General features: G+C 37.6%; 1 protein-coding gene across 1 annotated transcript in view; it reads left to right on the top strand.

The window, feature by feature from the left end:
• The window catches only part of Lcorl (ligand dependent nuclear receptor corepressor like), a 172,200-nt gene extending 147,622 nt beyond the window's left edge, over positions 1-24,578 (top strand). The window contains 2 exon segments of the mRNA XM_052734898.1: positions 961-5,717; positions 24,455-24,578. Coding sequence (XP_052590858.1) covers positions 961-5,717; positions 24,455-24,468 — 4,771 coding nt within the window. The 3' untranslated portion in view covers positions 24,469-24,578.
• Positions 24,579-24,594: the final 16 nt, after the last annotated feature.

Genomic DNA, 24,594 nt, shown 5'->3' with positions numbered 1-24,594 from the left:
GTCTACCCCAGTTAGAATCCTAAATAACCTTTTTTCAGACTAGGAAAAAGTGACAGGCATATCGGTTTAGGAGAGAAGGGCTGTTCCCACTCCAGAGTTTGGTGATGTTTCATTAAAATGGATACTTTTCTGAAACAGAATTCCTCTAATATATTTTATTCTTCTTGCTGCTGGTATTAAAAATACAGGCTTTTATATTGTTGATAAGCAATCCTGGGTCTTAGTTAAAGTCAGATGTGTATTAGTTTCTGTGGTGGGGCATTTTCTAGCATTTGAAATTTAATAATTAGGTAAGTAGTACCTTTAGTTTTCCTATGCTTTTTCATAGTTTTTAAAATCAGTTAAAAGTAGATTTAATTTTTAAATAGCTTCTTTTTTCTTTTATATTCTTCCTAGGTTAAAATGCCTGCAGCTTAATCTCAGAAAAAGATACTCTTTTATTTATATTAAATCTAAATTTGATAACTTTCTTCATGATTATGCAAGAGCTCTCTTAATATTAAATTTCTTTTTTACTACCTACCAAAGTATTTTAAATAAAAATAAGATTTTACTCCTTATCTTCCTTATTTGCACTAACATGGACTTATAATTATAAAATATGGCAAAGTATCCTACATTACAAAAATTTTTATTCCTTCTGAAGCACTTTTCATTAAAGATTATTAATATATCCAAAATTCTTACTATCAGCAATGTGTTAATGTAATAACGTGTAATCATCAGCTTTTGTATTGCAAAAGGCCTTGCTTTGACTCCTGTACTGTGTCATAGGAAATTACTTACCAGTGCTTCATACTGTTTCTGCTAAACAATAACCCAGATGACCTTGCAGTTCCGTCTATAGGAGTCAGGAGTCCAGCAATACCAAAATACGTCATTCAAACGCTGTCAAGAACTATAAATCCTTATCATGGTATCTTTGCTGTAATTCATTTTTTGTTTGATTTTTATTTTTAGTTCAACTGTTGATGCAAAATCAGAGGAAGCTACTAAAATGGAAAAAGGAAACTCAGCATTAAGCAAAGTTTTGGAATCTTTGTGCATACATCACCATCAACAAGTTTTGGCTATGTTGAAATTTCTAGTCCAAGAGCAGAATGCTGCTTCTATTTGCTGTTGTAATTCATCATGTACTGTGTCTTCAGAATCTCAAAAACCCCTATTGGAAGATGATTTACATGGTCTGTTCTGTAGCTGTGAATATAGACTGGCAGAAAGAGATTGTTTACACAATGAGAGACAAAGCCCTGGTTTGGTGCCTCTGCCAGTCTGTATTAAAGAATTTCATTGTTTGTCTTGTCAAACTGTAACTGTTGAACACATTAAGACAGTAATGAATAGAGGTACTGAAAACAGTTATAATCCACACAGGTGCTGTTGTGGACAGTTAGCAAAGAATCACTCTGCAAAATCAGCCTTTCATAGTCCTCCTTTGTCGAGACAAGTTTGTGATCTTTCAGTCAGTCTTAAAGATGCCTGTAGATCTCGAAGTCCCTCACCCCCACCATTATCACCTGTGGAGACTGGAGGATTTGAAAAGTGGAAAGACATCGTCTCCGAGCTTTCATCCTTAGAAAGTAACAAACTTGAGACAAGCATTAACCAACCTCCATCTCTCATACCAGCCGAGATAAGCATTCACAGATGTGGCCATGACAGCAAAATAAATAAAACTAAGAAGTCCAGTAACTCTGATTCTGTGCTCTTGGATGCCAGCAGTAATGATACCACAAATCATGAAAAGGGTGAAACAGCTGTAATTTTTCAAGATTTAATGGATCGGATTAATGAAAAATTAAAATCAATAGAAACCACAGATACATCAAACCTCATAAAATTATCTAGCACTGATTGTGATTCAGATAGTGATTTTAAATTGGGAGATTTAATAACATCTCTTTTGCACAGTGCAACAGCCAGTGATTATAGTTTTATGGAATTACTGAGTCAACATGATAAAAAGGTAGAAAATAAAATTATTCAGACAAGATTTCGAAAACGTCAACAAACCTTATTTGCAATGCACAACTCTCCTGATTCACCTGTGATCAGAAGGCAGTCTTTACAGATAAAAAGAGAGCTTGCTAGTCTTGATGAAAATTTTCTGAGAAAAAGGTACAGTGAAAAAAATTCAAGAAAATTGTCATGCAATGATAAGATGCTTTTACTGAACAAAGAATTCCAGCCTTGTCAAGAACCTTTAAAAAATTCTAAGAGCTTTCAAGATGAAAATCATGCAGAAACACAATCTTCACCAAATGATGTAGCACCTCTTGAGAGTTTTGACACTAACACGACTTTTGATCAATTTTCAGAAAACTTTAAAGCAACTTCATCTGAGAAAATGAGCCAGAGAAAATCACTAGAGAAATGTACAGCTGAAAAACTAATTGTACAAAATAACAGGGAAAAAGCAAAAGTAGAAAATACTCAAACACTTTTGAGAACTGATGCTCCTGGTCTTTTGAGCAGAACTAAACGAAATATTGTGCCACCAGGGTGGTATTCTATATATGTAACAAACAATTCTGTTTCCAAAAAAATCCTCGAGGGCAGAAGAGTATCAGACTCTGCTCACAGCAAAGATCCAGTCAGAGATGCAACCGAAAGTCTCCAAAATAGAGACTTAAACAAAATTGCAATGAATTCTAACTTGCAAGTTGTTGTGGAGCGTTTGGAAGACACAATAAATATGGCTCAGAGGTCTTGGACTAATCAAGCACTGTCTGAAGGATGTAAAGCCTCCAAGAAATTGATAGAAACAGATGGTAAAGACCAAAATGCTGGGACAGATTTGACTTGTACTTTAAGCAGAATGGCTTGTAAAAATCAGGATTTATCAAAATCTGTAATAGCATCTAGCAATAAAAGAAGTTATGGGATGCCTGTAATGAATTTGAACAAGAGACTTGATAATGCAAAGACAGCACCCAGTGTTGAAAGTGTGCCAACAAAATGTGAAGGAACTGAAAGTTCTGTTTCTAACTATTCTAGTCCTATCAAACTCATGTTTTTATCGGAGATTAAAAGCAGTGAAGGAGTCAAATACACTTTAACTTCAGTCAGCACATCCCAGTCAAATGCTGAGTTTGCTTCTCACAAACATAAAACCCATCAAGTAATTGGAAGGAAAAGAGAAGCAAAGGAAGACATACCAAATACTAGCTTTGAAGATTATAGTTCTAATCATGATATTAACTGCCTTCAAATCAAATTAAACAAATTTAACTGTGTACAAGAGGCTACACCATCATCTGCAGAGTTTACTGACAGTTTAAACAGTGATAAGCCACAAGAAGACTCTGAGGGAAAGTCAAGTGGTGCTATTGATTTACCATATAAAAGAAAGCCAGGTAGGCCTAAAAAAATTGGCCCCCAAGTTGTGAAACAGATTAAACGGCCAATTGGAAGACCACCCAAACCTAAAGCTGGTCTAACAGATGTCAGTGTTGGCCAAAATGAGTCTTTTAGTTCTGGGAAGAAAAGTCCAGAATCTCTATCAGAAGTAAAAGAAGGCATTTATGGAAAGAGTATTATTGTCACTGTTGTTTATGGAAGGTCAAGAAGAACCAAGAGATGTGTTTCTGAAGGAAGCATGAATATCAGTAACATCTCACTGAACCATGATGTCGCTGACTTTGCAGTGAACTCTAGTAGCCTCAGAAATACTGGAGAATATGAGACTGGCTCTGGTGAAAGTCTAAGTGCTGTGTCAAGATTGACAACTGAAAGTAAGGTTTTCCATTCTGACTTTGAATATGTCAGACCCATCAAGAGCAAGTCTGTGATCCTTCAGGCTTCCAAGAACATTATTCAACCAAATCAAAAGCCTTTGTCAATTGTTAGGAAGCCTGGTAGACCTGCAAAAGTGAAAATCTCTGGTATATCTGTGACTGTTAGTAGAATTTCACCTCAGGAAAGAGAAGTATGTCTTAGTAGCTGCTTGCCTCCTTTAGAACAGGAGTCTGTGTTAGAGAAATGCCAAGAAGAAAAGCTTGACCAACAGTGCAACAGTAAGGTAGATAAGATCAGGCACACCAATGTTGACATATTTAAGAATGAACCAAATAGTAATACTATTGCTTCTATACCTCCAAAACATTCGATTAGGTCTAGAAAACCTTTGCATTTCTTACATTCACTTGCATCTTCTGGCTCTCTTACTTATAAAAATGCTCTGCGTCATAAATCATGTAAACTCCATTTGCAGAAATGCAAAAGTCCAAGGAAAAAATATAGGCAGTCAAGTTTTAAACTAGCTTCCAAAGGTATTCCAGGATCTAGACGTTCAAGGAAAGCAGAAAAATGTTTGGAAGGTAAAAAATTAATGCCCATTTCTGAAGTATCCTTGGACCCTGTTATTTCATCCAATCCTTTACTCAGGTGGTGGACTACTTCTGTTTCAGATGATTCCTTATTAGAGGAGTTGAACAATAGATTTGAACAGATAACAAACGCGTGGGTGCAGGTGAACAGAGATGAAGCTCAGACTTCTGTCCACGTAGCAGAACACACTGAAGGTGCTGGTTTCAAAGCAGCAAACCCTCTGGAAACCCGTCTTCTAGAACTTGAAGTCTCCCCTGTCAAAATGCTCTTTCAGAAAAAGTATAATTTGAATGAACTTTGTACCTGGTTTATGCAAACAACAGAAACACAGTCCCTTTCACTCGTTAGAAAAGCAAATGCTCGAAACCCTTTGGAAGTGATAAATACCAAGAGCATTAAGTTAGGGATGAAATGCTGTGGGTTTAATGCTAGCCCCTTCAGGAAGCACTTTAAAAAATTTGCAGTCTCCTCTCCTTCAAAGTCAGCAGGGAAGTTCCACATACTTCATAAAATGATTGGCTCACCACTCTTAAATGTGAAAAGAAATTTCACACTAGCTAGGTTGAAAAGGACTGAGTTTAAGAGTTTGCACTGTGAAAGGTGGAGAAGAGAGGAAAAGCCACACAGTCACAGAACAGTTGATTGGAACTCAAAAAGAAGGAACTTAAGATTTTTCTGCCAGAATCAGGTTTTGACTAAGAGAGGGGGAGAGACAAATGCAGAGACATCATCACTCAGTGGGAAAAGCACAGTAGGTAAGCAATGGGCCTCACCACCAGAAACAAGAGTGGATTTTCCTCAGGAGAGGGCAGCAGTTCATGATGCCACAACACATGCTAGTTTAGAGAGTAAAGTCAAGTCAGAAACAAAGGAGAATGGAGCAGGGAGTGGCCAGATGGATTCTGAAAAGGGACAAAGACTAGAAAATGTGTTTTCCAATAATTGGAGGTCAAAAACTTTAAAAGACTGTAGAATATTTTTGAGGAAGATCAACTGTCTTGAACACAGAAATACTTTTAAGCTAAATACAATCATTTATTCTCCTGAACCTGTTGACAGTGGAGGTAATCAGGTGCAAGGAGAATCAAAGCGTTTTAATTTAAGATCCCATTCAGCAAGGCAAAATTCCTTTAAAAAGCAAAATAAAGAGAGAGAAAATGTCAAAGCAAATAGTCCTGCAAGTGATATACAGACTGATGAACTTGGCAGTAGTCAGTTAAATAAGCGTGTTAATTTTGACAAGAATCCTGATAATTCTGAGGCTCTTAGCAAATTAAACAAGAGAAAAAGACCACCATGGAAGACCACAGAAATGTCAGCTAAAAGACATAAAGGACAGTCTTGCAACAGTGGACAAATGGCAAAATATTGTACAAAATCCCAAGTAGGTAAGTTTTTCTCTCCTTAATCTTAAAGTTTCATTGTAGGTGCCTTGAGTAAAGCATAAGCTAGCGGGTAGAAAAGGAACAGCTAATTCTTCTAATTTATTTCTAAAATATTTGAACAACCTCATTTCTTGGCACCTAGTATGAAACTCATGAAATTAGGTGCTGCTAGGTGTGGTGCACTTGGCCACTCGGTGTCAAACACAAGCAAATACATTAGAAGAGACATGAAGATCTTCATGAAAATAGGCCATGAATGTATTTGACAGATGGCTATGAACAGCTAACTAAAAATTCACTACTGCAGGCTAATGCATGCTTATTCTCCTCAAAAATAACTATGATAATATACAGAAAATAGCTAAGACTGTCTCATTTAAAGACTATAACACTGTAATCCTAGGGTGTAAATCTTCCCCATTAAACTTACTCCATTTTGATGCTGCTTTGAAAACCTGCTACAAGACTGCTTATTTAGAAAGCAGTACACTAAAATTTTTCCAATGATCAGCAAGTATGTTAAGTGGACTTCTGTGAATCAGACATTGAGCTCACTTGTGCAGATATAAAGAGGAGAATCCCATTATGTAGCTGATCAAGTCACTATTAGGGTCATGTCACATTGAGAATGCAGACAGACTAAATGGTAGTGAGATACCTTATTAAGTTACACTGACCTAGCATGGGTATGCTAGGGAGATTATTGCCCTTTTGAATGTAATGAAGTGATAATATGAATATGGTAGTTGCCAGAATTGGTAGTTGCCATTTCCATTTGCTTATCTGGTAGGTGCTGGACAGTTCAGGATATTAAAAGGATGGGAGACTATAAATTACTTCTTCACCATGAGAGAATGCCAGGTTATATTTAGAATATTTTATGGTTTGTGCTCATTTTTATATTGTATAATTTAGAGAAGTCTTTGAGGACTTAGGGAAGTATTAGTGTCTTACCAGAGTCAATAGCATCAGGTCTCATTGAAATGTTAAACGCAGCAATTAAGTTGAAAAATTTTAAATAGGCTAATGGTTTTTATGTGCCCCCCATTCAATTAGCTGAATAATTCTAACATGCGTAATTCAATACTATATAACATATAATGATTAAAATTTCAAATATCTAACTTGAAATGACTAAATGCTTAAAGGAGGTCTAAGATCTCCATTATGAAAAGTAAATGAAAACTAGAAAGAATAATTTGTTTGTGGTCCTTAAGAATACTAAAAATAACATTATAACAAATGCTATGTCAGGAAAATACCTATGAGCGAATTTTTAAGCTTATAATTTACCTAAAATATGTGTATAAGTTTCACAAAGAATAAAGTATAGTTTCATTTTTACTTGTTTCATCTTCATCTCATACTGTTAGAGATTTTCAAAAGGAATTTGCATGAATTCATTTTACAATAGAACCGTATTTTATCCTTGCAGCGTCTTACCCATGCTATTTCCTAACAATCAAACACAGTCTTACTTTAATATTATTCACCCTGCCAAATAGAAGATTACCCTAAAGCAGAAAGATGGAGAATAGTTCATAGTACTTTTGTGAATTAATTTTAAAATCCTTTTTGGGTATTTAAGAAAATTAATATCATATGAAGAGTTGTTTTTCATCTTTTCCATTTTAAAATTTGCTAGCACTGTTTCCTGTTCTGCTTAAAGTTTTATTCATCTTTACTGATAACTTTCCTTCTTTATTTTTAACATTCTTTTTTAATCAACAAGATCATTATTTTTATAAAATTGTATTTATAACAATATTTGTTATGTTTATGTGGTTTTTTAAATGTTTCCTACAGTGTTGTGTTTTTTTCTCATTATTCTTGGTAGTCCATACTTGTTTTTGCCTTTCTGGAAGTAACACTAAAACTCACCATTAGTTTTATATGTGTTTTTCTTTTTCATAGAATAATTAGTGACTGAAGACTTGAAAGACTGTTAACCACAGGACTTTTCTAGAAAAATTCTTGGGTGGTGTATATTACGAATTTTGAAATATTTCTATTGGTGAAAAAGAATTGTCTCTATCATGAATGCCTTGCCTTTGTACATATTAACTGTCCAGATGTGCTTAATACATGAGATCTCACTGCATTTGCCGTACTCTGTATTAAATGTAGACACAGGAAGAAAGGCAAGTGCAGTTCTATTCTTTTGTATTTCTCCTATTTAAGGAATGGTTACAATATGTTCTTAGTCAGTGTGGAAAGTTCAGGCAGTTCCATTTCATCTAAGTGAGAAAAAACATACACGTTTATATAAATAAAGTTATTTTATGTTGTAAACAGGAAACAGTGATTAATGTCATGGGCTTTGCTCTTAGAAAGCTAAGGTTTTTCTCATAGAAAACTGAATACATATTGAAAGCTGAGTAATGTGACTAGGAAGAAGTGACCTGATGGAACATGAAGGAGGAAATAGAACTCAGATGTATCCAACATTGCTACATGTGTAGTGAGACTTGAAAGAACCTCAGAAACAAGTAGTGGGAGGAGTTCAACTAGAACAAATTCCATGCAGCAAATTGGAGCAATAAAGAAAGTTGACTCATGTGGAACAGTGAGTAATTTGTCAGAGCTAAGGTACAACATAGGGAATATGCAGTGGTCAGTGTGAAGGTATCAAATCACAAAAGTCAGAATCACTGGAGGAGACATTAATTCAAATGGTGAGGTCAACATCAGGGAAAAGTTCTAAGCCCTAACAAGAAAAGTAGAAGATAAATTTTACAGAAGTCTATGAAATTAATCAGTGTCTTAGTAAAATAGAGGAATGAAGGGAAACATCAGAATTGAGCATCTAAGAACATTTCCAGGGTTTCACTTTTAGCTTTAGGGGTTTAGATGTAGTTAGTGGGATTTCTTAAAAAAGATGTTAAACAAGGTAGATAATGTGAATCCTGTCCAGAGATGAGACTTGAACCAAGACAAATTGGCAAATCAGTAGAAGTCTTTGGAGTAGAAGAGAGTGGTCCCTCAGGGTAAGACTGCAGGGTCCTAGGATCCGAGTCGCCCCAGGGTGCAGGAAATAGGTATGCATGAAATGAGACTGATGAAAGTAGTCAAGAGAGGAGAGGAGAGAGACTGAAGGAAAACACTGTTTTAGGAGAGGAGTCTAAGTTGTGCTTGAGTCAGTCATGATGACTGTTGAGATAGTTCTAGTGAGTGCATAAAGGGGCTAGCCTACTGGTAGAGAGAACACCTGTGTGGAGTAATAGACACAAAAGCCAACTTTAGTGTCAGATGCTAAGTGGTCAAAGGGGAAGTGAAGTAAATAACTACAGAAAACCAAGGAGCTGTGAGTAGACAAGAGGTAGAAAGGTAAGTAGCGTTTGCTGAGATTAAAGGTGAGGTTGAAAAAGTTTAAATGTCAAAGCCAATGAGAAGTAAAAAGGCTGAGTGTATGAAAATGAGAGGGAAGACCTGGGATTGGTTATTGAGTATAGGATCTGGGGGGGATTGTTAGAAGTTGTTCTTGACCAGAAGTTCCTATTTCTCTTCAAACGAAGTGGGGAAACAGTAGGTGGGGATACAAGTCAGTAACGCCTGGGCAAAATGTTGAGATATTACAGTTCATTTTTTTAAGACTCACAGTACTCTGGGGCTAGGGATGACTTAGTAAAGTATCTACTACGGAAGCATGAAGACATGAATTGGGATCCCCAGAATCTATACAAAATCTGGGTGCAGAAGTACACCTGTACCTCCAGCACTGAGGAGGCAAAGAAGAGTGGGTGATTGGAGCTCACTGGAACCATCAGACTAGCCAAATTAGGAGTTCCAGTTTCAGTCAAAAATCTGTCTCAATAAGGTGAGGAACTATTAGAAGGCTCCCCAGTATTGACCTCTACTCAAATGCATATACACAAACATGCACATGTGCACACACCACCCAAACATGTACATAACACACACTCACAAATGTATCAATAAGGGGGGATTAGGAAACATGAAGTCTGGATAGTGTATTTTTATCTCAGCTACCAGGTGTGCTTTGGTTCATCATGTGTATAAAGCAGAAGGAAGGTTAAAGGGATGAACTGCTATGAACAACATTCTGTGAATAAGGATCTGTATGAGCAGACTGATTACAGATAATCTCTCCTAATAGTAGCACAAACCATGTGAGAGTTGGAGAAGGAAATGAGCATTAGATGTAGTTTACATATGTATATATGATGCTAGAACTCGAACCCAGAACCAAATACATGATAGGGAGGCACTCTGCCACTGAGCTACATCCCCAACCTTAAAAATGGAGCGTGTGAAGGACCAGGTGCTGAGGATTTTTAGGTAATATTGGCCTAAATGGACTGTGACTACCAACAAATAGTAATACAGACCTTTGTTAATATCCATGTTTCTCCAGTCCAGAGCAAACATGCCCATTCCTAATTGGTAAATACCTGGGGATACATACCCTGGCTTTGGACATACATGAGGAACTTGTTAAGACTAAACTACTATGGACTTGAAAGTACTATAGACTCATTTAACTCATCCTAAAATGTTAAATTTTCTATAAATACTCAGGAATTTGGATTCTCACATAATTTTTAAAATATTTAATATATCAGCTTCTCCTATTTTGTCTTCTGTCCTGAAAAAAATGATGAAAATTTTCATTTATTTTATATTCAGAAAGCTGCTTTTCACAAAAATGTATCACTTATGGGTAACTTGTGATAGATCCCTTCTGTTACCTGAGACCAAGGCTGAAACTTTAACCCACCCTCTCCAATACCCTCAGAACATTCAGTCATTTTGATGATTGAACACAAGATGTTCTTTCCAGTTTGTGTAGTTGAGGTACCTCATTGCAGGGTAGTCTTAGACATTATAGTTTGATTATTTTAACTTTAATTTTGTGGAGAAGCATTCCTACATGGCTCAGACACATGCACGAGCTGTGCTTTCTGTACAAGCGTCCAAAGGTGGATTCCAAGGAACATTAGCACTGTGACACTCTCGTGTGCAAGGTGCCTCTTGTTTCCCCTAAGGCACAGTTCCTTCTCAGCATGTTAAATTGCATTTCATAAACTTCTTATGTCACACTTTTTGTATCCATACTTGGGAGCACTTCTTTAGAGTTTTCTGATCGTTTCAGAAAAGAATGTGACTATAAAGATAAGTTATGTGCTATATTTAACTCTGTTCTGCATGAAATAAAAAAATCCAAATAACATGCAACACTAAAGGAATACTGTGGCAAATACCATTAAAACCAAACTAAATCACATTCTGCTACCTGGTTTTGCTTATTAGAGGTTAGCTCAGATGACTTTACTATTGCATTTTGATAGGTTGTAGCTAGAAAACATATTCTGGCTAGTTTTAAAAAAATAGATCCATCACTTTTGTTCATTCCCAGTTCTGCCCCTACTTCTCCTAACAGTTGTTACTGTATCTGTTGTGTCTCACTGGAGCAGCATCCATCTTTATCCAGCAGCATGGTGCTGGGGGAGCCATGGGCAACAGATTTTCCATCTTACAAATCTTTATTCTCTCATTTCAGATTGTAGCCCTGTTTTCTCTAGCTGAGGTAAGTTCAAAGGCCATCATCCTCTTCTTCCATGGCCAGCTGCTGTCATTTGTTAGAGGCTGATTTCATTACTTTACATCTGCCTCATATGATCTTGTTACCTCACTTATCAGCTCAAGTAATCTCCGCCTTTTGTATTTCCTTTCGTTCTTCGTTTTAACTTAATCCTTTCTTGAGACATGCATGCTGTATTACACAGACCAACCTTGAAATCTTGCCAGTCAAGTGCTGTGGTTCAAAGCATGGCAATCAAACCCACTCCATTTGTTTCTGCACTTAAGAATTCAAAATTTAATCCCAGCACTCGGGAGGCAGAGGCAGGCGGATCTCTGTGAGTTCGAGGCCAGCCTGGACTAGAGTGAGTTCCAGGAAAGGCACAAAGCTACACAGAGAAACCCTGTCTCGAAACAAACAAACAAACAAAAAATTCAAAATTTGGACTAGAAACATGACTCAATGATTAAAAGCACTGGCTGCTCTTCATAGGCCCCACAATTCATAGCATACACATGGTAGCTCACAACCAGCTCTAGTTCCAGTCCCAGGGGATCTGATACCCTCTTCTGACCTCTGCAGGTGCTGTATACATAAGGTACACAGACATACATTCAGGCAAATACTTATACAAATAAAGAAATCCAAATTCTTGGCAGGTTCTTCTGTGACCTGGTGCTCCCATGCAGTGCTCAGTAGCTTGTCTTTTTCTGCTGTGATCCAGTAGGAACAGTAGAAACAAAGAACTCAGAACAGTCCAGCTGCCCTACTTTGTTTCCTTCCCTCATTTTTCCTAGACCATAAAGTTTTCGTCACTGTAACTGTGAGCATCCTGCTGTTGTAACACTAAGCCTGATGCAGTTACCTATTGATGCTTTACCAAAAAAGAAAAGTCAAAACAGGAGAGGTGTCTGAATGTTTTATTCTGTGTTTATATTGGTTTAATTTTCAATGAAATATTGGCTTGTTCCTCCCTGTAGTTCTAGGCAACACTGAAAAGTTCGTTGTTTATGTTGTTTCTGTTATAGGAGCATAGAAAACTAGATTTTATATTCTGTTAATACATTCACTCAGAAATGTTTGTCATTCCTGGTTGTATTTAGTACACACCTATAATCTCAGCCCTTGGGAAGCTGGGGAGCTGCCCAAGTTTCAGGTCAGGCTGGGCTACACAGTCCCAGAACCAGGTTTGTCTTCTCTGTGTTAGCCAGTATCCTAAACACATGGGAAACAATGGGAAATAAACCAGATGCATTTTCTACCTTCATTTCTACATTTATTAAGGGAGATAGACATCAAGCAAATTATTTTCAGAACTCACTAGTTCTCTCAATTACTATGTGGTGCTATGAGTTTATTATACAAAGATTCTGTCTGATCCAGATGTCCATTACTTGACTGCAAAGACAGAATAGGAACTAATTAGACAAAGCAGCAAGAGAATCGGTGGGATCAAAATGATTTTCCAGGAAGGGGTCAGGGAAATAGATCAAGCTCTGCTAGGTTACAAAGATAAAGGCATGGCTAGTATGTTTCAAGTCAAGAGAAATGGAGAAAACATGATACCAGATATGATAAGGTCTGAAGAATAGATAGTAACTTCCCATTACACACAGAATGCTTGTGAATGGGATAGATATGTGATATCATTCTAAAAAGATCTCTGATTACATTGTGAAGAGCAGGTGGTATAGGGCAAGCAAGAAGGCATAGAGCCCAAATGAGATGGTTCTATGTTAGAACAGTGGGTCATAGTCACCGGAAGTGTCACCATAGTATGCATTATAGTCACTGGAAGTACTTGTACAAAGAGATTATTGGGCATCAGCCACAGAGTTGGATTCAGTAGTTGTTGAGTGGGGCCCAAGTGATGCTTACGCTGTTGGACCTCACTGTGAGAACTATTGGCCTAGAGGGTAATGTTACAGAGATGGGAAGATTAATTCTTTATTAATGTTAGCATAATGTTGTACATTTCTCTCTAAATACTTGAGGTATATTCAAATTTTGCTCTGATGGAGTTTCATTAATTGAAACTTTTAATTTATAATTATGTAATAAAAATAATTTTATTGCAGTGGTTCACAAATAAAAACATCATGCAGCTAGAATAAAATAGCCACACAAACATTTTTTCACTCCCAAACTCAACATTTCAATGAATTTCAATTAGAATGGTCATTCTGAAGCCAGGAAGCTTGGCTTAGTGCTTTTACACTTTCATTACCAATTACATTTTTTGCAATTATCTGCCCCAATAAAAGAGAAAAAAAACTCTTAAGAGTTGAAACCAGAAAAACTTAGCTTTCTTATATATTCTCCTTACAACTCATGTGTCCTTTTGCCTGCATCCCATCCTTCCTTATCTGCTATTACTCTTTTATTTCATCTAACCCGTGGATTATTTTGAACTTTGTTGTTTATAGTTTCCAAATAGTTGAGATTTTTATTGATCCCTCTTAATGCTTTCTAATTTAAGTTGTGGCTTTAAAGAATAATTTACATCAGTCTAATCTTTAACTGACATTTAGTTCATGCTCCAGAATCTCTTAGTGCATTTTCTTTATTTCTGTTTCCTTATCTGTGTATGTGGATGGGTAGTCATGTGTACATATATGGTGCACATATGGATATCAGAGGACAACTTGTGGAAGTCAGTTCTTTCTTTCCAACATATGGGTCCCTGGGAATCAGACTCAGGTCATCACTTACCCATGGAGCCATCTTGGCCTTCAGGCTCCAGAATCCATTTAAACCTTTTTAAATGATCTCTGTTCTTGAAAATGGTGTAGAGGCTACATCTGTTGAGGATCCTGTGAATGCCACTGATCCAAGTTGGTAAATAACCCTTAGGATGTCAGTTTATTCTCACTGAATTTCAGTCTTAGCTGTTCCTTAGAGGAGTGTCAGTCAGTCTACAACTCGGGTTGAGTCTTTATTCTTTCAGTCTCACTTCATGTATTTTGAAGCACTGTATTAGATGCATATATAATTAGAATCATTAACTACTTTGTTAACCTCATTTCTTTTTCATTGTGGAATGAACTTCTTGATCCCTAAAATGTCCTGTATTCTAGAATCTATTGTGATGATTCTGGCTTACTTTATTTTTATAGTATATCTTTTCTGTAACTTTATTTTCTTCAATTATGCCTTTATAATTAGATGAGTTTCTCTTAAGCAGCATATGGTTGAGGCTTAAGTCTTGTTTCCAATTTGATAATTTCTGCCTTTTACTAAGCCACTTATATTTCATGTTATTATTAATATAATTCAGTTTAAATTAGCTGTTTTCTATTTAGTCTATTATTTTTTCTTCTCTTGGGGTCCATATAGTTTAACAGTCTCTTTAATCTGTTCATTCACTTTAAAAAAAAAAAATGGTTGTTATACTGGACCTGATGACACAAGCTTCTAATCCCAAATATTTGGGAGGTTGAGGCAGAAGGATCCCAAGTTCGAGGCCTTCCTGGCTGAATAAGTCCAGCCTTGAAAAGTTTAAAGGAAGGCTGGGGATATAGCTTAGAGTGCTTACTCATTTGGGTGAAAGCCTGGACTGAATCACCAAGGCCATAAATACAATTTAAAATGGTGCTATTAGGTTTATACATTACCATTAGCTTATCACCTTCAAATATACCATTTCATGAGTAACAAATTTTTTAAATTTGTTTTTCACATCCCGACTGCAGGTCCCCACCCTCCTCTCTTTTCAATCCCCTCCCCCCACTTTTCAATCCACCCCACCTCAATATTCACTCAGAAAGGGGCAGGCCTCCCCTGGGCATCAGCAAAGCAGGCATATCAAGCTGCCGCAGACTAAGCACCTCTCCCTTTATTCAGGCTGGGCAAGATAATCCAGTATGAGGAATAGGTTCCCAGGAGCCAGCCAAAGCACCAGGGACACCCCTGCTTTCTTTACCAGGAGTCCCACAAGAAGACCAAGTTACCCAACTGTCACATATGCAGAGGGCCTAGGTTCATCCCATGCAGGCTCCCTGGTTGTTGGTTCAGACTCTGTGTGTTTCCATGAGCCAAGCTAGCTGTTTCTGTGGATTTTCCTGCGATGTCCCTGACCCTCCCTGGCTCGTACAACCCCTCCTCCCTTTCCTCAGCAAGACTACCCAAGCTAGGCCCAGTGTTTGGTCATGGGTCTCTGAATCTGTCTCCATCAGTCACTGGATGAAGGCTCTCCAATGACAACCAGAGTAGTCACCAATCTGATCACAGGAGGCGGCCAGTTCAGGCTATGCATCCACTGCTGCCAGGAGTCTTAGCATGAATCACAAAACAGTGTCACTTCCTCCCCCAAGCCTTTGTGCTGTTGTTGCCATACATTTTACTTCTGTAAAGGTACAAACTGTACAAATACTATTTTTCAAAATAGTAATACTACTATTCCTATTTTTCCTTCACACAATATAATGGTCCATTTTCTGTTGCTATAACAAAAATACCTGAGATGGACACTTTATAAAGAGCAGAACAAAAGATCAAGCAGCCTCAACTATTCAGCCTTTGTCAAAGGCCCCCAAACCTGGGTCACAGCATGCAGAGAGGCAGAAAATGAAATGACCACCTACAACAGGTTTGTTCTGAGGACAGTGTCCTCCCACTGGACAGCCCAAATGGAGGGCCTACCACCTTAATACTGCTGCACTTCTAGAGCACATGAACCCTTGGGAACACACAAGCTATGTCCAAGCTCAGCAGCTTAACTGTCTCCTTTACTCTCAAACATTTCCAATGCCTTCTGGGTTCTTCTCCCAATCATGCAGATTGGAAATCTGTGAGGTGCCAAGTCAGTTGTAGGCTGTTTCATGTAGGAATCAGTCATCCTGCCTGCCCTGTGTAGTTTGCCTGCCCCATGTAGTTTAACTTTGGGTTTAAGCTCTTTCAAAGCAAGAAGACAAATCTGGTTCCTATTACTTTATTGTGGCCCAAAGCAGAACTCCTAGATTTATTCTTTCGACAAGCATTTGTCCAGTTGTTACGTGCTCACTGCTGGAAATGCTGAACAAAGCAGCAAGGACCTCTGCTCTCCCTGTGCTTGTATTCAGTGGAAGAGAAGAACATCGAAGCATGAAGCAGCAGTGAGCTGTGTTGAAGATGCCAACACTAGAATTTCTCAGGGAGCAACTTGTTGGGTTGAGAGATAGGGAAATCTTTTGTGAAGCTGTTGCTTGAGTTGAGCTGACATCGCATTTACAAACACATGGATAAGGACCTTGAAGGAAAACTTGCGGAGTGTGAAGAAAAGAAAGCCTGGAACTCACCTTTGAGAAATCCCAACTTTTAATTTCCAAATAAAGTGGCATGCTGTGAGAAAGGCAGCCAGGTAATGTGTCTGGTCTCAGGAAAGAGGGGTAGCTTAGTCGGCTTGGGCTGACACAAATACCACAAACTTTCAGCTTAAACACGTCACTTGCTTTCAGTTCTGGAGGCTGAGAGGTCCACCAGGTCCAGCAGGGTTTGGTTTCTGGTGACTGACTGCTGGCTTACAGAATAGCAGTCTTCTCATTGTGCTCTTACATTCAAGACTCTGGTATATCTTCTTCAAAGAAGGATACCAGTGTAGTCTGTATGACTGGTTTATCCTAATTACTTCTTAAAGGCCCTATCCCTGAGGGGGAGACATACCAGGGGCCAACAGTATTGAATGTTGCTAAGAAAACATGATGAAATCTAAAGATGGACTCAACAATGGGATGGTCATGGGTGACTTGAATAAGAAGTACTATTTTTATGGAGTGAAAGTACTGGAAGCCAGATAGGCTTAATTTACTGAATGAAGACACAAAGAGATGGTGATACCAAGTACAGGATTATTCATTTAAGTCACCCAAGTCTAAAGGGTTCACGAGAAACATGAGCTGTGCTAAATTCTTGTTCATGGTTAAAACTGCACTGATTCAAACCATTATGGTGAGGATTCAATTAACAAAAGTGAAAATACCCAATAGCACTGCCACCCAAGCATTTATTTTACTCTTGAGTATAGATAGACTCAAAGGTTGGCAAATGGAGATCCAATGTGGATTTTGGTTTTGCTCCCTCACTATCTCACTGTTAGCCGACTTACCTCTGGTCCATGGGCCCTTCACATCCTTCCAGCAGGCTTGCCTATCAGCTGTCATCACCACTCCCAACAAACCACTTGAAGCAATCACACTGGTGATTGGTGATAGGGCAGAGGGTGAATTTAGGAAGAGGTAAAGAAATTGAGCTACAGAGCTATTCAGTTTCCCATAAGAGAAACAGTATTAGGATCACTCCCAAGAAAGCAGCTGGGAACAGAGTGCAAAAACACTCATAAGTCACAGCAGGACCTCAAGCTAGCATTATTAAACACCCAAACTTTGTGTTCCCCATCTTTAACCCATCAAGCCTAATTTGTGCTAGCCATGTACTGCTTGCTGGGTATGGGACCATCTACTGGAAGGCACAATTGATCTATCAGGAGCCACACCTTTAAAGCCATCAACTGCCCATAAGGCCTCACTTTTGTGTGGGGATTCATAACCCTTTCTCCCTCCATGTTAGAATGTTGACAGACTTATCTTGTGCAGGAAAACACAGCTGCTGTGAGTTGGTGAGTGTTGCAGGCACATCATATCCAGAAGACATCGTTTCACTCTGATACTCCCCAATCTCTGGCTCCTAAATTCTCCCCTTCCACTTCCATGATGGCTGCTGAGCATGGGGGAAGGGGGTCCCATTTGTGGCTGAACACTCAACAGACATTTATTCTCTGCAGTTTATCTAGTTACAGGTTTTTGTTAAACCACTGTCCACTGCACAAAGAAACTTCTTTGATGTGGTCTGAAAGCTGCACTAATCAATGGGTATAGATAAAAATTTAGAGGTAGTTTGATACTATATCCATTTACCGGAACAATAGTAGTAGGTTTACCATAGAGCCTGTGAGCTACCTAACCATGGGTTCTTGAAAGTTTACAGTACCAGACATGTTTCCTCCAGTGAATCAAGGCTTAAATCCAATCAGAAAGCAGATCCATAAAGTATGTGCCACTGACGCATCCACGTACATATCCTGCCACACCAGTCATTATTGTATGTTACAGGGTTCATAGTTGGGTAATACTACTGATAACTAGCCCACCCCCACTGTCTTACATAGTACATTCCAGTAAGAGCAAGCCAGCAAAGAGGAAGCTTCTTGGTCAGTACCAAGTTGATTTCTTCATGTCTTGTAGCCAATATGTGGTGCTTTCAGCAATATGGTCGTACAATCAAGTACTAGTACTTGTGGGCAACCAAGAGCAATGACAATAGCCTTTATATTGTTTCAGGGGAAGAGGAGGGGGGTCCTCCAAGACTCTCAGAAACAGCTTGAGGGGGAGCGTCTCACACCTGGTACTAGGCTTTTTATTTGGCAGTCCATGGCTTCTAAGAACATATCCCCTATGTAGGGTAACTTCAATTAAACTTATATTATAAAATAATAGGTTTCCCTAAGTCTTTTCAAAAGATCCCTATTATTCACCCAAAATCTACCCTCCCACTCCTCTTCCCATCTTTCTCTTGATAACAACTGTGTTCTAATAGCCCCCCCTCCTTTAAGACCCTTCTCCCCCAACCAATGGTCTCTTTCTAGTTTCTTCAATCCTACAGGTACTACAAATTAAATATACAAATCCAAATATTTGACATTAAAATCCACATGAGTATTTTGTCTTTCTTGGTCTGTTACTTAGCAGAATAGAAAACTGGTACTTTATTCTAAATTCCTTGTGACTTTCTATACCATGATTTACTCTAACACACTTTGACATCATATTCCCGTTATTAAGCACACACACTTGCATTCTAGTATGACAGGTTTTGTGCCACCTTTATATATGAAAATTTTATGTGATCTTTCTAAAACTTGTTGGAATAAATCACATACCTAAGATTCTTGGTTATTTTATTTCTGTAGCACAATACTTCAAATGGGTATTTTGTAAAGAAATGGTCTACTTAGCTCATGGTTCTCAAGACTTAAGAGCATAACACTAACATGGACTTCAAATGGGAAGAGAGAAGACAAGAAACTGAAACTATGAAAGAACCAGGCTTGTTCTTTTAAACAAGTCATCTTGCCTCCTGTAAAGCCTTATGCACTATATAAGAAAAAGCATTTATCTCTTCAAGAAAGCAGTCATGACTCAGTCACCTCCCACTAGTCCCTACCTCCTAGAAATCCTGACATCTTTGAAAACTGTAGACGGGCTGGGGACCAAGCACACATGCTTCTAGGAGGTGAATCAAACAAATTAAACTCCACAATTACTAAACTGCAAAGTCTTTGCTCTTAATAGGTTTTCTTGCTCTCCAAATAATTACATCATATTATAAACAAGTCAAAAGTGAAAGTAAAACTTTCTGCTTTAACTACCCATGCTTTATATAATTCTTCAGTGCCACATCATTGGAAATTTGTACTTAAAACTAAGACATAAAAACAAACAGAAAATGATAATCTTTTGCAGTGTGCCAATCCAGTCCTGAGTACCTAGCTCAGATCCTGTGACTCTCTTGCATTTAGTTGCCCTTATTCTAGTCCCTTCTTACCTAAGACATTACAGAAAATCTATGATATTTTTACCATCAGTGAAAACACATGCATCCTTTGATTTTAACGGGAGTAACATTAGCTCACATTTCTTGAGGAACTATACAGTATATAGTAAGTGGCCCAGAAGTTTTATATACAGTCTATGCTTGACATAAACAGAATCATTCCATTATCATTAAGTGGAAAGATGAAAAAAATGCACACTCAGTGAAGTTGAGGATGAGAACCAAGGCTCTAAAACCCTCTGCCCCGAATTAAGATCTTCATCCAGTTTTCTTATACCAGTTATTCCACTCTGCTCAAATTAACTTTTCTCTTTGGCCCTTACTAACTTAATTATAGTTTTGTTTTTCTGTTAATAATTCATGAATACCTTCTCTCCTTGTCCTTACCGAGCTCTGAAGGCATACACCACACGTTTGACATTCCTAATACACCAGATAGATCTTGGTTAAGGTTTTGCAGTCACCATATAGACCTACTGGTGAGCATGTGTGGGCTCCTCAAGGAACTGAAAAGCTTTGCTTTGTAGTAACTTCTGAACCCATACTCTAGCACACAAAAAAATCCTTCACTTGAGTAATTCTTAATGAAGGTTCTCTTACTAGCTTAGTGCTAAACTTGACTTTGTATTTGGATAGATTCATGGAGACAATAAGCTATAGACTCAAGCTCAGCCATACTAAATATTTAATATATTTTTATAGGAAAGTAAACAAGTCATGCAGAATGTAGAATTCAATTGTCTATTTTAAATTTGATGGAGAGGCACATTACAGTCACTGTACAAAACTCTAGCTTATCTGTGCATGCAGTGACTTCTCACTCCCTTTGAAGAGATAGACATGGATCCCATGTCCATCTACACCCTAATTTTGTAGAACTGAAGGGTATGAATCAAGCTCTTTATTTAGCTGTTGCTACAAGGAAGCTGGATGTACTCAACAGGGCTCTCATGAGGGGCTATTGCTGCCTAAAGCAAATAAATCTCTATCTCCCAAGTACTATGAGAAATAAGTAGTGGCTATTAACAGGAGAGAGTCATGGCAGAATTTTAACTAAAGTATGGTAGGGGAATAGATAATACATGATACTTCCATTTATTGGTTGTATAATGGTCAAGATACTTCTCTAAGATTTAATAGACAGTGATTACAAAGAGACTTTTCATACAGAACCTGTTCAACATATTCTATAAATGATATTTTCAAATATGTAGATTACACCAAAATTTACTGTTTCTTTGTATGTTAGCTAGCTAATGATAAAGTTTATTGTGAGCCTATGTCACATAACTAACAATGTAGTTGAGTGTCTAGGACACCACAGCTCTACTAATGAGCAAGCCTCAATTAATTTAAAGCTAGATATACTAAATGTTCTTTATTCTTACAATTAGAATTATCAGTAATTATCACAAACATGAGGTTCCATGACCCTCAAAAAAAAAAAATTACAGATACACATACATACCCTTTAAATTGCCTTGGGCTCCATGAGATCATTAATACTGAAATAACCTGAAATGTATAGATAGCCACTTGAGAGTCCCTTTGTCTCAGTCAACCCTCGTTTCTGTTTAGCTTCCTGCTTTGACAGAAGAAACCTGACTTAAGATAAGTAACTCCTCCAGCTTCTTCCTTTGACCAGAATATTAGGTTCTACACATTTTAATTGATATATAGCTCCAGATTTTTTAAAGGATTTTTTTTTTGGGGGGGGGGGGTTTTGGTTTCTCGAGACAGGGTTTCTTCATGTAGTTTTGGTGCCTGTCCTGGACCTCGGTCTGTAGACCAGGCTGGCCTTGAGCTCACAGAGATCTGCCTGGCTCTGCCTCCCAAGTGCGGGATTTCGCCACCACTGCCCATCTTTTTAAAGCATTTTAAATGGCTCTCCTAAGCTGACAAGGTATCAACTTTTCATACAAATAAAAATAGACAAGGATAATTTTGCCTTTATAAGGTCAAAGATTGACAATTAGCATCTTCAGAACTTTGTAGTAGTATATGTGGATTAAACATATTAGTATGTACATTAATAGTAATAACAGTAAACATATTTCTTATATTTTCTGCACATATATATAGTTTTGTGCACACTTTGTCATTTATGTAGTAATGGCACTCTAGAAAATTAACTTTAAAGGCATCATTGTCAAACAATGGCAAGTGAAACAATATTTATGACTATGACTTGTTTTTCTTTTTTTAGCTTTATACTTGATGTTTAGCTGCCAACCCATTTTTATTAACATGTTTTTATAGCTTACCTTAAGTTCTCAGAAAGGTATATATCAAATACTTGCTTTAAAATTATCAGTTCAGTCAGTGGCACATCACTTAGATCACTTGCCAAACATGTAATGTCTTAGGTTCAATCCTCACCCAGTACTAAAACAAAACAAACACCCTCCAAAACAAAAGTGGTTTTTAATGCTAGACAGATGGTTCAGCAGTTAAGGACACATTACTCTCACAGAGGAGCAAAATTTAGGTCCCACATTCAAGTCAGGCAGCTCACGAAGACCTATAACTCTAGTTCCAGAGGCTCTGATAACTTCTGAAAGAACTATAATCACATATGCACTGAACTCATACCCACATACAAAGACACATACATAATTTAAACAAAATTATAGGTAATAAAAATACCATTTTTATTTTTCTTAAGTAGCAGTTCTTATAGTTAAGAAAAAGTCTTGCTAACTTGAAAAAAAAAATGTGAGATACCTAGTACCTTAGTCTAACAATAAACCAAATATATTTTTCAAAATTCAACATTTTTAATAGTCATTTAGATCTTTCATCAAGCAAAAAATTATTTTAAATATGTTAACATTTACAAATTGCATCTGTTTCCACTTTTACCTAATATATTCTTATGACTAACAAGCTAACTTATAGTTTGTTGTTTTGCCTACTATCTAATTATATAAATTGAAACCATGCTTTTAGTAGAAAAGGTCTGTGCCTGGAGAAAAAAACCTGAGATTGCCAGTAGTGTTAAAACATGGTACAGCAGATTTGGTTTACTAAGTAACTGTAAATTGTACAGAAGAAATCAGAAATAGGTTACAGGAGTCTGAATGTGCCGCTGCCCAATTCTATCAAGTCACTTACATGGAGATACCTCAATATTCTCATTACCGATAGGAAGATTCAGAAATACACAGCTGGAAAAGGCTTAAGAGCGTTGCAGTTCATTTAAACTAATAGTTAAATCAAACAAGTTAGTGTGTATCAAGCTGCTAAACAGAGTATGAGCCTAAGAGTATAAAGTGGAGTAATTTTGCTTCTGGACTCAAGTTTGCATAAATTTAAGGAGCTGGATTATTCGAGGCATTTCATTATTTCTATTTTTGTTGAGCAACTGCCACATATTCAGCATTGCTTTATCTCCAGAGTTAAGCATACCAATCTCCTTTCTTTAAGATCTAGAAGAGGCTATCAGACATGGAACAATAGTGGAGAACCAAGAAAAATTCTTTCATTGTTTTACCAAGTACTGAAATAGGTTCCAACTTGCAAGATTTGGGTCAGGCTCTGAAACATGGAAAGGTCTGATTAAGCAGAGTGGAGGGCAAGGTTACCTAAGTGATGACATTCAGAAACAAATGGGACTGTGCCCATTTGCATGTGAAATAAGACAACAGTCTTCCAAGAACCAGAGGGCATGTATTAGAGAATAACCACATGGAAGACAACCTCTGACTAACCCAACCTAAGTCCAAATAAGCCATCAACTCCAGTAATGTAAAAAAGCAAGAAGAAGCCGGCGGTGGTGGCGTGCACGCCTTTAATCCCAGCACTTAGGAGGCAGAGGCAGGCGGATCTCTGTGAGTTCGAGGCCAGCCTGGGCTACAGAGTGAGTTCCAGGACAGGCTCCAAAGCTATACAGAGAAACCCTGTCTCAAAAAAAACAAAACAAAACAAAACAAAAAAAGCAAGAAGAAAAGGCAAGCAGAATACTAAGTATCCTGTAGGTGCTACCTCTGTTCCTGTGTCAAGCTGGCCACCAGATAAGACAAGCTGCACAACTTGATACTCTTCTACCAAAACATGCCTACTTTTTTTGTCTACTCCTAATGATTAATCAGTCCACTAGAAAGCTAACAGAGCAAGGAAAAGAGGAAGGGTTATGTTTCCAGTTCTACACCAGTACAGTATGACATCATATTTATAGTTAACTTACAGAGATTCAGTTCATCACTGTAAATACACAGCCTTGCTTAGCTATGAAATTAAGATGAGATAATTGCATGTGAATGAGTCTAGAACACAACAGGAATTAACAAATGTTCATTCTCTTAAAAGTAGTCCTGATGCTAAAGGGTTGAACCTTCCAGTAAGTTAAGGCCTTTCTTCTATAAACTAAGCTAATGAAGTGATTGACATCTTTTGTACTGGGGTATCTAAGTGAACACCTCAAGGCATACTTACACATGGCATAGTTGATCACAGTTCACTAAGGCAGCATATAGAACAAGAACTGTCAGGATGATAAATACATTGCTTACTTGCTTTAGGGTGCAAACAGTATTCCAAACTTTTCATCTACAAAGCTGACAATTTGAAATTTAAACTTAAAATGCCTAATACTTTTTTTTTTTTTTTACAGAGTACTACAAATGAAAACTGATGAGAGAGTGGATTTGTCTGATGGGAACACAGCAAGCTGCCCATTGAGCCCCATTAAGATGTGCCTTAATCATCCTATTGAATGGAATCTAACAGCAGCATCTCTAGGAAGCTGTACAG

The sequence above is a fragment of the Peromyscus californicus genome, unplaced genomic scaffold (genome assembly GCF_007827085.1).
Source record: "Peromyscus californicus insignis strain IS unplaced genomic scaffold, ASM782708v3 Scaffold_13__1_contigs__length_99412109, whole genome shotgun sequence".
NCBI lineage: Eukaryota > Metazoa > Chordata > Mammalia > Rodentia > Cricetidae > Peromyscus > Peromyscus californicus.
Note: the sequence above shows the minus strand (reverse complement) of the source record. Positions and strands in the feature narration are given on the sequence as shown.